The 13,733-nt window shown below is 46.4% G+C and overlaps 1 protein-coding gene across 3 annotated transcripts in view; it reads left to right on the top strand.

Annotated features, from left to right (window-relative positions):
* Positions 1–13,733, top strand: part of PIR (pirin) — an 89,168-nt gene that overhangs the window by 26,868 nt on the left and 48,567 nt on the right. For all 3 annotated transcript variants that reach the window (XM_089324801.1, XM_089324800.1, XM_002719917.6), the window contains exon 5: positions 3,003–3,209. In XM_089324801.1, the coding sequence (XP_089180927.1) occupies positions 3,003–3,209 (207 nt within the window). The remainder of the gene's footprint in view (positions 1–3,002; positions 3,210–13,733) is intronic.

Raw genomic sequence — 13,733 nt, 5'->3', positions numbered from 1 at the left:
TGTTACGGTTAAAATCCCCAGGAAACACTTGGGTTTTTGCCAATTTGGTAAGTCTGAACTCTGTATCAGGAACTTTTTGGAGTCACATACACACACACGCACACACACACACACGATGACTGAGGGTGACCTGAGCATGGACGTGATGACTCCTGCCATCTGCACGATCAGGCCGCGAGTGCAGCTTTCCCCATGTGGAGCTGCGCACCGTATCTTGTACCATATAACTGAACATTTGGTCAGGATAATGATTGTGCAGTGTCTTTTAGTTAATGTAGCACCTTCACATCGCATGTCTCTTTGAAATAAGTGTTATGTTTTTATCTCATTTTAAAAATGAGGGACTGGAGATTTAAAGGTTAAAACAAAATACCCATAGCCTCAGAATGAGTAGATGGTGATTATGGAACTAGAACCCTGTTCTCTCCCTCCGAATCCAATGGGTGGGCCATTTTAATAATGATAGGAGGATACTTCAGAAAGTGTATAGAAAATGGAATTAAAAGATGATTTTATTTTGATGCCAGTTTTTTGAAATCCATGTATAGTTTTTGCATTATATGCCATCTCCATGAACTTTTTGAAGATATGTATTGTCAAACTAGGGTATATCTAAAAAGGATAACTGAGGTATTGTTGATACAGAGAGATGAGCTGTTAACACAACAGGAAAATGCTTAAAAATGGGAGAATGTCCTTGAAGAACAGCAGTAGCTGTTTTCAGATAGAAGACGTGCAGCAGGCCGAGCTACTTTATATTGCATTAGAATGAGGGTTGGCAAATTCTTTTCTATAATGGCAAGAGAGTAAATATCAGGTTTCGCAGGCTACATGGACTCGGCTGAAACTACTCAACTCTGCCATTGTAGCATGAAAGCAGCTGTAGACAGCATGTCAGTGAATGGGTATAGCTCTGTGTCAGTAAATCCTTTTTGTCTTTTTAATTTTTTATTAGTAATAATTGTGTCTATCTATGGAGTACAGCATGGCATTGCAGTACATGTGTGTGAAATGTGCCGGTGAAATCATGGTAATCAACATTTTCTAGGTTTGTCAGCAGACCTTTACCAAAACAAGTAACAGGCTAGATTTGGCCCTTGGACTATAGTTTGCCAACCCCTACATTAGAAAGTGTAATCAGTCTTATCAAATGGAAGATAGAGGGAACTCTATTTAGACTTCGTGAATGAAAGAAATCTCTAGAATGTGCCTTCTTTCAGATCCTTGAACAAATAATGTTCATTTTTATCCCAGAGCCTTTTTCAAATGTTGTTCACTCTGTATGGACTCTTCTTCCTTTGCTCAGTTCCTACTCTTTGAGTCTCAGTGCAAATGGTGCACCCTTGGGTAGGCTGCTTTGAAATTGGCAGGCTTCTTCGTGTGACGCCAAGCACAATCACAGTGTCAGTCCTTATTTTGTGTAAGGATTTTTCTCCCCATGAGGACTGTGCAGCAAATGTCAGTGGCCTGACTCGTGACCCCGTGGCCCACCTCTCATGGACCTGCTGCTGCTCTGGTTGAGGGCTTTCTCCAGCCCACATATTGGGCAGCCCGGCTGTGCTGGGATTTAGTACCCCCAGGGGAACTCGGTCAGTAAGAGATGGAAATTGGAGCCTAAATATCCTAAGTTTCCCCTCTTCTCCAATCAACAATTCTAAAGTGTGTCCATGTGGTTCCCAGTGGGATTGAGCCACAGGTGCTCATGGATGTAACCTGCTATGAACACCCCTCTTTGACCTTCTCCCTTGCCTAACTCACTCTGATCCCTCCCTTGTGCTTTCTGCATCACTTTCCAAGTAAGCCACCTGCAGGTTAGTCCTTGTTCCGGGACCTTCTGTGGGAGAACTCAAGGTAAGGCAAGCAGGGGGCATACCTATCATGTTTCATATCTTCATTCCCAGATTTGGAGATTAGTGTCTGGGGTTCACAAAACAGTAAGTAAACATTTGAAGAACCTGCACAAGTATGGGCATTAACTAGTTCTCAAGTAGTGAGGGCTCCAGCACTAGAACTGAGCAGGCAGAGGTGCACGTCAACCATCTACAGTGCCTTGGATCCTAGGGGCTTCTACATGTATATTAAGACACACACTTGTATCCTCAGCTGCTGGGAATGCTGGCTCTGGTGGCTCACTGCTGCCTACCTCCCTGGGAACTGTCCTGGGGAGCAGACAGTTGCCTCTCCTAAGGTTTTGCTTCCTACTTGGGGGTGGCCCACAGTTAGCGATTTGCTGATGTGGAGATAGGAAGCATGGTCATCTTGCCTCAAGCTGGGATAATTCTGAAGGTTCATCCCAACTCCAGAGCTCCCTGTTGGATTGGCTGATTCTGTTGTGACAGCTTTGCTGCTTGGCTTATCCCCTTGTTTTATATGTTTTTTTCTTCACTTTCTAAGTTTTGTTTTTCAAGACGATGACATATTAACTGTCTGACTCTCATCTCAGAGCTTGGTCTAAGACTCAAGGATATCAAAGGGGTTTTTTCTGTTTTCAAGAATTATGTTGCTAATGCATTTATTTCAAATAAGGAAGCTTGGGAAGCATTTGGAAAAGTAAAAAGGGCTCCAGCAGTTGTCATTGGTGTTTATTATTTCTGTAGATGCCCAGGGATTCCAACAGCAGCACCTGTAAGATGCCCTTGTTAGTGATGGTGTTGTAGTTGTCCTGACTTATTAGGAACTAGATTACACATCAAACATCTTTCATTTATTTATTTGAGAAAGAATGCTTCCATTCACTGGTTCACTCCATAAATGCCTACAAGGGCCCCCAACTGGGGCCAAATCAAGGAACCTGGAACTTAAGCCTTTCCCATGTGGGTGACAGGGACTCAGCTATTCAGGCCATCACCTGCTGCCTCCCAGGGTGCATATTAACAGGAAGCTGGAACAGCGAGGAGCCAGGCACTTTGATGTGGGACATGGGTGTCCCAAGCGCCACCTTAACCGCTAGGCCCAATGCCTACCCTTGGATTACAATGTTCTTCTTGGTTTGGTGTTTGCAGTGGATGACGGCGGGCCGGGGTATTCTGCATGCTGAGATGCCTTGCTCGGAGGAGCCAGCGCATGGCTTGCAACTGTGGGTTAATTTGAGGAGCTCTGAGAAGATGGTGGAGCCTCAGTACCAAGAACTGAAAAATGAAGATATCCCTAAACCCAGTAAGGATGGTGTGACCGTTGCTGTCATTTCTGGAGAAGCCCTGGGAATAAAGGTCAGCCATGTTGTCATGTGTCTCTGAAATCTGAGGTGTGCGGTGACATAAGGCTGGCCCCCTCTGGGCCGTCAGCTCTCACCGGGTATGTCATTGTTCATGCCCCACGGGATGGGTGTCAGAATAAGTGCAACCAGAGGGAACCCAGAGATTTGTTTCTGCATGCAAAACCATAGTATTAGGTAAAGGACAAGAAAGGAAGCTCCTGGAAAGAATTTGGTCAAAAAGCCACTTTGAAGCCATGCCTCACTATCTTACATATTTAGCCTAGTTGCTTTCTTTCACTTACAGTGCAGTTTTATGCTTTGAGTTATGGCTCCTTGGTACTGCAAGATTGCCACCTTTAAGAAACAAACAAAAAGCAAGACCAACTCCACTCAGCAAAGATTATGTGTTCATGCCCGACTTGGTAACGAAAGTGTACTACTGCGTTATAGAAATGAACCTATTTGACCCATTCACAACATGCTGAGACTTCATACTATTTATACTCTTCACGGTTCCATCTTTTTATCAAATAAGATCAATTTCGGTGAAAGATTACCAAAACGTGTGCAAGTATTATGCTAATTGTGCACCAGAACTGCTGCCCGGGAGGCTAGAGAGCCTTATGCCAACCAGGCTGAGGCCAGGCCGAGCTGGGGAGCCTGCCCTCTGAGGTAGGGTTTCCTGGGAGCAGGCATTGAGATGTGGATTCCCATGCAGGCGATTTTTTAGGGAGTGCTCCCAGCGGAACAGTAAAAGGAACCAGGATGAAGTAGGAGAGAGACCGGGCGATGGAGGCATCTCAGGCACAATCCTGAGCAGGTTGGCTTTAACCTCCTCTGGAGGATCAGTGTGCCTCAGACGTTTCAGACGCACACGATGCAAGAGAGCTGAGCTCTCCTGATACCCAGCAGGCATTGGTTATGGCTGTTGGCTTCCGGTTGGCGGGCATAACGCAGTGAAATGGGATCCAAGGGATGTAGGAGCCTTGACACTGGGCAATACACATTGCACCTGGTGTTGAGAGCCTCAGGACATTGGGAGAACTTTACTGTTCTCCCAGGGAACAGTCAGCACTTAAAACTATTTGAGGCTGGCGCCGCGGCTCACTTGGCTAATCCTCTGCCTGTGGTGCCAGCACCCCGGGTTCTAGTCCCCGTTGGGGTGCCGGGTTCTAGTCCCGGTTGCTCCTCTTCCAGTCCAGCTCTCTGCTGTGGCCCGGGAGTGCAGTGGAGGATGGCCCAAGTGCTTGGGTCCCTGCACCTGCGTGGGAGACCAGGAGAAGCACCTGGCTCCTGGCTTCGGATCGGTGCAGCGCACTGGCCGTGGCAGCCGTTTGGGGAGTGAACCAACGGAAGGAAGACCTTTCTCTCGGTCTCTCTCTCACTGTCTATAACTCTACCTGTCAAATTAAAAAAAAAAAAAACTATTTGAAACACAACTTGATATATATGTTATTTTTTCTATGTCCCCATAGGGACAATGGTTTGATGGCAGCTACTGACTGGCTACTCAATGCAACGTGTTACATGCGTGTTAACAGTTTGCTTGTGATTATTGGCTGGGGCTTACCAGAGATTTTGTTTTTCTTACACTGTAAGCACAGTTCTTTGGGTCTAGTATGCCTAGATATATGTATTATTTTGATTTGTGTTTCCAGTGCAAGCAGAAATAACTGGAGGAAAAACATATCACAGATTGCTCCTTATGAAGCACATCTGACGCTGCCCACGTCCCTGTCAGGCCTGCTGTTTACTTTGAAGTTGGAAATGACCCTTTGCTGTAATTTCTGTGACCCATTTCTATTTTCCCAAGCATTGGGCACTGACTGCCCTTCTCTGCTCAGCACCACAAGGAGAGCTCAGGTCCTGGGAGGTCTTCCTGGTGTCAGGCCAAAGGGCATTGCTGGGTGTGGTTTCAGGCGGCGAGGTCTAAGGGGAGCCAAACCAATGCGGATGGGAAGCTGCCCACTGTGTCTCGTGCTGGTTTCCCTTCTGTGTTCCCAGGACTCTGGGGCCCCAGGACCATGCCTTCAAGGGCTACTGAAGTGAAGGGTGGAGGGCAGGAGGTTCCTTTTCCCTTGCAACCCAAGCACAGGACTTGGCCTGCTTGTGTGTTTTGGAATTACCCATATGAATTCGTTTAGAAAAGACTTGAGCTGTCTGCAGCTAAAAGGAGAAATCAGACCAGTGACTTAATAGATAAGCAAAGCCAGCAATATCACGAACCCCTTGAGTTTACAACTGCTTTTCATTTATAGCAAACACAAGGCAATTGTAAGGTTGGAGCCGGTTCCAATTAGAGGCAGAAGGACATTTGAAAGTGCTTTCAAGCAGCAGACCATGTGGCCTTGCAATCAAGGATTAGAGAGCAGAAGTAATGTTTTAACTTTGTAAACCCATGTCTTGGCAGCTGCGGGCCTCTGTTATTTCTTTTTGTCTGGTAAATTCTCTGAAGGGAATTATGTTCTCATAAACAAATTATCAGCCTTTATTAGGAGAGCATTTTCAGGAGAAGTGCCGCTTGGGCGGCCTTAGTTTAGATTTCTAGAGGCAGCATGGTCCCATAGTTACCAGTGTGGACTGGAGACGGGCTACCTGGGTTAGAGTCCCCGCTATGAATTAGCTGTGTGGCCTTGGCCAAGCCACTTAATCTCTCTGTGCCTCAGTTTCCTCATCCATAAAATATTTTGATTTCTATGAGCTTTAAGTGCCTTTTTATGCATTAAGTTCTCAGAACAGCACTGGGCATATTGGAAGAACCCTAGAAGTGGCAGCTGTTGTTACTATTTTGCTTACTTTGTGTTAACTGAGGCAGGAGTTGGGCTGCGTATGCTAAAGGAATTTGTTATGACTTGGGAAAGGCAATTCGCCAGCTCTGAAGAAAGGAGACTAGGATGAGTCACTGTGAAGATGGGCGCCATTGGCCATTTCTTTGTGGGTGTCATGAGAAACATTGTTTTGTACATCTCAAGTCTTAATACCTGCTCACCAAAGAATGACTCGATCTTCAAAGATCTAGGTCTTCCAAGATCTACATCTGCCATAAAAACAAGCTGACGGTTATTTTGTGTGAGGAAGATAATTTTAGGTTAAATTTCCATGTGAGGCTTAGAATAATATATGTTTCAAGAGATGCATGTTATATGTAACTACAGCTCCTCTTTCTGCAAGATAAATACCTAGGAAATGAAATTGGTGAGTGTGCCAGCACTTATCTGATGTTACTGTTCATATAGCTCACCTGTGGGGTGTTGCTCCAATGCAGATTCCAGATCAGCAGGTCTGGGGGGTCTGGGGTAGACGCTGAGAGATTCTGCATTTCTGACGGCTCCCCGCTGTGATCTGTGTCATATGCCTGGAGTCCAAGACGGGGGTGGGGGAGTGGGGGTTACTTGTCTTGAGGAATGATTAGGCACTCTAGAAGATGTTAAACCGTCCCGGATCTGTGGCTTTTGGCAAATCTTATTTAATCTTTCTGATTAAATACATCCACAAAAAAGGTTGAGGGGGTTTTGTGTGTAGATACATTTCTACTTCCTGTGTTGTTTGTGTCCGAGCATTTATTTAGCCCTTGGAAAGCCATCGCCAATTTTGAGCAAGATTCTGCTAGGACAGCAGATCTAAAGTGAAGGCTGAAAGAGGATGAAAGATAAAAATAGTTTGAATATTTTCTGTCACTTCTGAAAGGTCAGTGATCACATGTGTATTTCATGTGGGTATGCGATTCTCGCAACCCCATTCCATCCTTATCAGTCGCCAATCAGCAATATTTATTGCCAGCTCTCTGTGGAACGCAATTCTGTTTCCCCAAAATGCCTCTGCTTGCCTCCTGCCGCTCTAAATTCCGTTGTGTCAGAAGCAAACCTTGAGGAGGCCTCAGTCCCACTGGGATCAGAGAAAGGCAACCTGGAGCCAGACTGAGTTCAAGGCCAGCTCCACCCCTGACAGACTTTGGAGAACTCACTCAGGCTTGCTCAGCCTCCATTTTCTCATCTGTAAAATGGAGCTGATTATAATGACCCAGCTCGGAGCATCTTTGGGAGGATTAAATTGGTTAAAATGTAGAAAGAACTTAAAATAATTCCTGACACAGAGTTTGCCCTCTGTTAAAGTGATTACTGCATTTACTCCTTGCTATAGCTGAGGGCAGTATTCAGTACTATACAGATAGAATCTGAAGAATCTTCCTTCTGATGGCCAGACTGTGTATTCATATATTGAGTGATAGCCACATTTCTAAAAAAATGTAGTTTCCAAAGGGGTTTGCTAGATGTCTGATCTAATTCACCCAAATCTTGCTTTCCACTGTGCCCCCAGCACCTGAACCACTGCCTGGTACAGAAAGATGATCAAGAAATATTTTCAAATAACTACATGAAATCATTAAAATGTAAATGCATGCTGGAAGAAGAGGAAGTAGGGTAAAGTAGTAAGAAAATCAACAACATGGGGATTAGGAAAGATTGAAATAAGCTTAATGTGAGTTTACTCAAAATAAAAATTAGTTGAACTGTATTTTTCAATAGAATCAACTGTTTCAGGGATTAGGAAGTAGGGAAATAAAAACCAGATAGGTATGTTTTTTAAAGGTGGACGCTGGGCTTGTTTTGCAAGACCCACAGTTTTCTATGCAGAATCCTTCAGATCAGGCAGTGGGAACAATGATGACCAGAGTCAGGAGGGTTCTGCTTCCTCTTGGGAGGTCCACAGGCAGGTGTCTTGTCTGCTTTAGCTTCTTCCAGGTGGCTTTCTCAGGGCACGGCTGATGTCCAGGACGTGAGACTGTTCTCAGTATTTCTCTTTATTTCTACTTTTGAAAGATAGAAATGTTGACATACTTAAAGCATCAAGTTAAACCAGAAAATTGAGGGGAAAAAAAAACCAGACCTGGAGCCAGCGCTGTGGCATAGCAGGTAAAGCCGCCGCCTGCAGTACCAGCATCCCATATGGGCACTGGTTCAAGTCCCGGCTGCTCCACTTCTGATCCAGCTCTCTGCTATGGCCTGGGAAAGCAGCGGAAGATGGTCCAAGTCCTTGGGCCTCTGCACCCATGTGGGAGGCCCAGAAGAAGCTACTGGCTCCTGGCTCCTGGCTTCAGATTGGCACAGCCCTGGCTGTTGTGGCCATCTGGAAAGTGAACCAGCAGATGGAAGACCTCTCTCTCTCTCTCTGTCTCTCTGTAATTCTGCCTTTCAAATAAATAATAAATAAATCTTAAAAAAAAACCTCAAATCTTAAAACCAAAAACAAACAGAAATCAATGGGACACTTAGGAGTGGTATAAACCTATCAGCAACATAGAGTAGGTGTTTAGCATAGTGATTAAGATTGCCTGTGTTCAGTTCTGAACTCTGGCCCCTGACTCCAGCTTCTTGCTAATGCAGACCCTTGAGAGTCAGTGGTGATGGCTCAAGTAACTGGGTCTCTGCCACCCTTGAGAGAGAGACTTGGATTGAGTTTCTGGTTCCTGGCTTGACCTGGCCCAGCCCTATCTGCTACGGGCATTTGGTGACTGAACTAGTGGATGAGAGATCTCTCTCTGTCCGTCTCTATTTTTCTCTCTGACCCTCAAATAAATAACTACAAAATAAATATCAGCAACATAACCACACAGAAAAAATATTTATTTTAAGCACTTTCAAACAATTCCAGTGGGATATATTCTGAAGACGTAAGAATGACACAAAATTGTTGAACTTCACGCTGTAGTTTCATCGTTAGTCTCCTGACTTTGGTGCGGCCTTCACAGCTGCGTGGCCCACAGTCATCCTGACTTCTTCCCGGATCCACACAGCCACCCTCTCTGCCTGCCCTGTGGAAGTTGTGGACGACAGTCACCATTTCATTTGCATGCACCATTTCTCTGTGGTCTCCATTCATTCAGTCATCAGGCACCTACTGTGTGTACATCTTGCAGTGCCAGAGATGTGCTAGGGATAAGATACAACCACTATGTTCAGAAAAGCTCACAGTCTAGCTGTGGAGAGATACTTGCAGATATTAGAAGTGCAATGTGCCGGCGCCACGGCTCACTAGGCTAATCCTCCGCCTTGCGGCGCTGGCACACCGGGTTCTAGTCCCGGTCGGGGCGCTGGATTCTGTCCCGGTTGCCCCTCTTCCAGGCCAGCTCTCTGCTATGGCCAGGGAGTGCAGTGGAGGATGGCCCAGGTGCTTGGGCCCTGCACCCCATGGGAGACCAGGTTAAGCACCTGGCTCCTGCCATCGCATCAGCACGGTGCGCTGGCCACAGCGCACCGACCGCAGCGGCCATTGGAGGGTGAACCAACGGCAAAAGGAAGACCTTTCTCTCTGTCTCTCTCTCTCACTGTCCACGCTGCCTGTCAAAAAAATAAAAGCCGGCGCCGCGGCTCACTAGGCTAATCCTCCGCCTTGCGGGGCCGGCACACTGGGTTCTAGTCCCGGTCGGGGCGCCGGATTCTGTCCCGGTTGCCCCTCTTCCAGGCCAGCTCTCTGCTGTGGCCCGGGAGTGCAGTGGAGGACGGCCCAAGTGCCTGGGCCCTGCACCCCATGGGAGACCAGGATAAGTACCTGGCTCCTGCCATTGGATCAGTGCGGTGCGCCGGCCACAGCGCACTGGCCATGGCGGCCATTGGAGGGTGAACCAACGGCAAAGGAAGACCTTTCTCTCTGTCTCTCTCACTGTCCACTCTGCCTGTCAAAAAAGTAAAAAATAAAAAAAATTAAAAAAAAGAAGTGCAATGTGACACAGGAAACATGAAAACAGCAGCATGCCAAAAAAAAAAAAAAAAAAAAAAAAAAAAAACCAAAAAACAAAAAAAAACCTCCGTGATGGTGCAGAGGAGGGAGAAGTGGTTCTGCTTGTGTGAATGGAGGGAGGGGAAGAAAAGAGCACGCACGCAGGGATCATGGCTTGCAATGGCATGTATATGGGTAAATGACTTTGATCGGAAGAGTGCAGTAACTACTGGGGGATCATGATAGGGAGATACAGAAGCAACCAGATACCGGTAGAGTTGAGAAAGGGCAAAAGGGAGGAAATGGTGTAAAATGCTGGGACAGAGAGAAATCCAAGAGCAAGTTTGTTCACTCTTGGATTGTTGCCCCAGGCTGATATTCATTGCATATATATCCCGGCATCCCTCTCTCCCCAGGTTTTAAATAGCAGGGCTTGAGGTGAAAATGGGGTGTGCAGTCCTATGTCATCTGAAATTTTAGGAAGCGATTCTTTCTGTAGGACCTGCCCAACACAGGCCATGCGGCCTGAGCAGATGATCAGCATCATTCCACAGGCAAGTGCAAAACCTGGCTTGAATTCAGCATTAAGAATAGACACAGATAGGCCTGTCAGTTTCAGTAAATAGGAGGACACCAAAGAAATGCACCCAGCAACTTCAAAGAACTTTTCTTGTGGTCGGCAGCCATAGTTGGCACTTCATTTGCAGTTAGGAATGCTCGGATAAACAGTGGTCAGGATCTTTTCAAATCAGCTGCACAAAAGGTTGCTCTTGCCCAGGGCACCTCACTCACCCCAGAAATGCCATTCTTGGTGTGCACAAAGGGTGCCAGATGTTTTTATTCCTTCAAGATGTTTCTGATGACCCAGTCATCTAGGAAGTACATTCCAGTGCTGTCAACATGCCTTCTCCCGGCAGTCAGTGAAGACGATAGGTGCGTTTTTAAGCCAGAAATTACATCCCATGCCATTCATACACCATTGGCTCTAGTGATCAGGGTTGTAAATTAGCAGGGAATCTGGACGTAGAGCATAATGAAACCTATAAACACACAAGGTGCGTGGATACTGGAGCATATTGTGACCACTTATGTGGCTGTCAAGGCTTGTACTTTTTTTTTTTTTTTTTGACAGGCAGAGTGGACAGTGAGAGAGAGAGACAGAGAGAAAGGTCTTCCTTTGCCGTTGGTTCACCCTCCAATGGCCGCCGCGGCCGGCGCGCTGCGGCCGGCGCACCGCGCTGATCCGATGGCAGGAGCCAGGAGCCAGGTGCTTTTCCTGGTCTCCCATGGGGTGCAGGGCCCAAGCACCTGGGCCATCCTCCACTGCACTCCCTGGCCATAGCAGAGAGCTGGCCTGGAAGAGGGGCAACCGGGACAGAATCCGGCGCCCCGACCAGGACTAGAACCCGGTGTGCCGGCGCCGCTAGGCGGAGGATTAGCCTAGTGAGCCGTGGCGCCGGCCTGTTGTTGTTATTTTAAAGAATTATACTGTGGGCTGATGATGATACTCCAAGATAGCCACATATTTTAAAATTTCAACTCATATGAGTTCTAAATCATTAATAGTAATCTATTAAAGAGGGGCATGTTATGATCTCAAAACTCATATGAGTTCTAAATCATTAATAGTAATCTATTAAAGGAGGGGCATGTTATGATCTCAAAACTGTAGGGAATCCTTTTCACCATTCACTGCCAATCCGGGAGCTGTTTAGTAAAACAAGATGAGGAAACTGGCAGATGCTGCCATTCCTGGAAGTCTTACACACGGGCATGGGGAATTGGAAGGATTTCCAAGAAAAGTATTCTGGGAAGGTACAATGATATGGTTGAGTTGAGCTCAGCAAACATGTACTGAGCCCGCTGTATGTAAGATCCTGTGAAGGTATGGGGGAAAAGATGAAAAATATCAGGGAGTTGGAGGGACACAGGTACATCACTTGTCAACATGAGTATACATTACTTTGGTGAGGCAGCAGACTAGCCAGTTTGGCAGCTTAATGGGAAGGCAGAATTGGAGCCTCAGCCCAATTTGGAGGTTCAAGAAAAACAGGCCTACGTCTAAAGGAGAGAGCTGACCTGGCAAAGAAGGGTGGGAAGTCCAGGCCGGGCAGGTGGCAGCAGGAGTAGGAGTGTCCCTGCACAGCGATGTGGCTGAGAGACCAACGCTTTAAGAAAGGCTTCAAAACACATGTTCATTTTCATAAGATGAAAATTGGAAGAGTGATCATCTTTCCCATCCACATTTTTCTAGGTTTTCTTTCTCTTTCTCTCTCTCTCAAGATTTATTTTATTTATTTTGAAAGGCAGAGTTACAGAGAGATAGAGGAAAAAACAGAGAGAGGTCTTCCATCTACTGGTTCACTCCCCAAATGGCTGCAACAGCCAGAGCTGGGCCGATCTGAAGCCAGGAGCCAGGAGCTTCTTTTGGATCTCCTGCGTGGGTGCAGGGGCCCAAGCACTTGGACCATCTTCTGCTGCTTTCTCGGGCGGCATTAGTAGGGAGCTGGATCAGAAGTGGAGCAGCTGGGACTTGAACAGGCGCCCATATGGGATGCCGGCACTGCAGGCGGCTGCTTTACCCACTATGCCACAGCACTGGCCCCAAACTGCTTCCTTCTAAAGGAAGCTATTCTGAAGTCCAGCACAAAGCTTTTCTTTCCCAGCACCCTCAGACACCTGCCTCTGGTTATTTTGCCTCTCATTTCTAGACTCTAAGAACAGTGCTGGCTTTGCTACCTCTCCCCTCCCCTGCCCCTGTCCACTATTGTTTTTTCTTTGAGGTTTAATTAATTAATTTATTTTTAAGCATTTTTTGAGAAATTTAATTAACTTTGAAGAAGAACCTAAGAATGATACATCTTTTGCAAACACTTAGACATAACTATAGCTTATGAGACATAAGAATATCCTCCATTTTATACACCAAAATGAACTAAATTTGAGAACAAGTTTTACTATTTTTTAAAGGTTTTAATTATTTTATTTGAAAGGCAGTGTTACAGAGAGGCAGAGAAAGAGAGAGAGGTCTTCTGTTCGCTGGTTCACTGCTCAGATGGCCGCAATGGTCAGAGCTGCACCGGCCGGAGCTGCACCAATCTGAAGCCAGGAGCCAGGAGCCAGGAGCCAGGAGCTTCTTTCGGGTCTCCCATATGGATTCAGGGGCCCAAGGACTTGAACCATCCTCTACTGCCTTCCCAGGCTATAGCAGAGAGCTGGATGGGAAGTGGAGCAACCAGGACTCCAACCTGCACCATATGGGATGCCAGCACTGCAGGTGGCAGCTTTACTTGCTATGCCACAGTGCTGGCCCCCAAGTTTTACTGTTAACTCTCATAATCCAACTATTCTTTAATTACAAAGCAGTGATCCACAAGAGGGAGGTTGTGCTGCAAAAAGGAGGAAGGAAAATAAGCGACACCTTTCTCCTTCATCTTGGTTCCTATTGATGGTCACACCTTTCCAACCCTTCTCCACCAAAAACCTTTCTGGCAGACTACCCCACTCCACCTGCACCAATTAGAGTTTCTCCCAGTTGTTCCTTGCTGGCCAGATTCTTTCCCCCCAGCAGCCTCTACTCCTGGCTGTGGCAGCTCTGCTTGTCAGGACTCAGTAACCTCTTAGGTCTTTGTCTGCCTTTGGAGACCCTGGGTGTCTCTGAGTAACTACTCAGACTTGGCAGGTGAATTTTCCTGGCATCAGATAGTAATTTGAGGCCATCTGTTACTTATCATTCCAAAAAAAAGTTTTGAGCAAGAGTCTCTGGTAATTGTCATTAAATGGTTTTGTAGGTTTGGACTGACAAAGTCTGTCAGTCAGA

This window comes from Oryctolagus cuniculus, chromosome X (genome assembly GCF_051225735.1).
Source record: "Oryctolagus cuniculus isolate XC-2025 breed Fujian yellow rabbit chromosome X, ASM5122573v1, whole genome shotgun sequence".
NCBI classification, from domain to species: domain Eukaryota; kingdom Metazoa; phylum Chordata; class Mammalia; order Lagomorpha; family Leporidae; genus Oryctolagus; species Oryctolagus cuniculus.
Note: the sequence above shows the minus strand (reverse complement) of the source record. Positions and strands in the feature narration are given on the sequence as shown.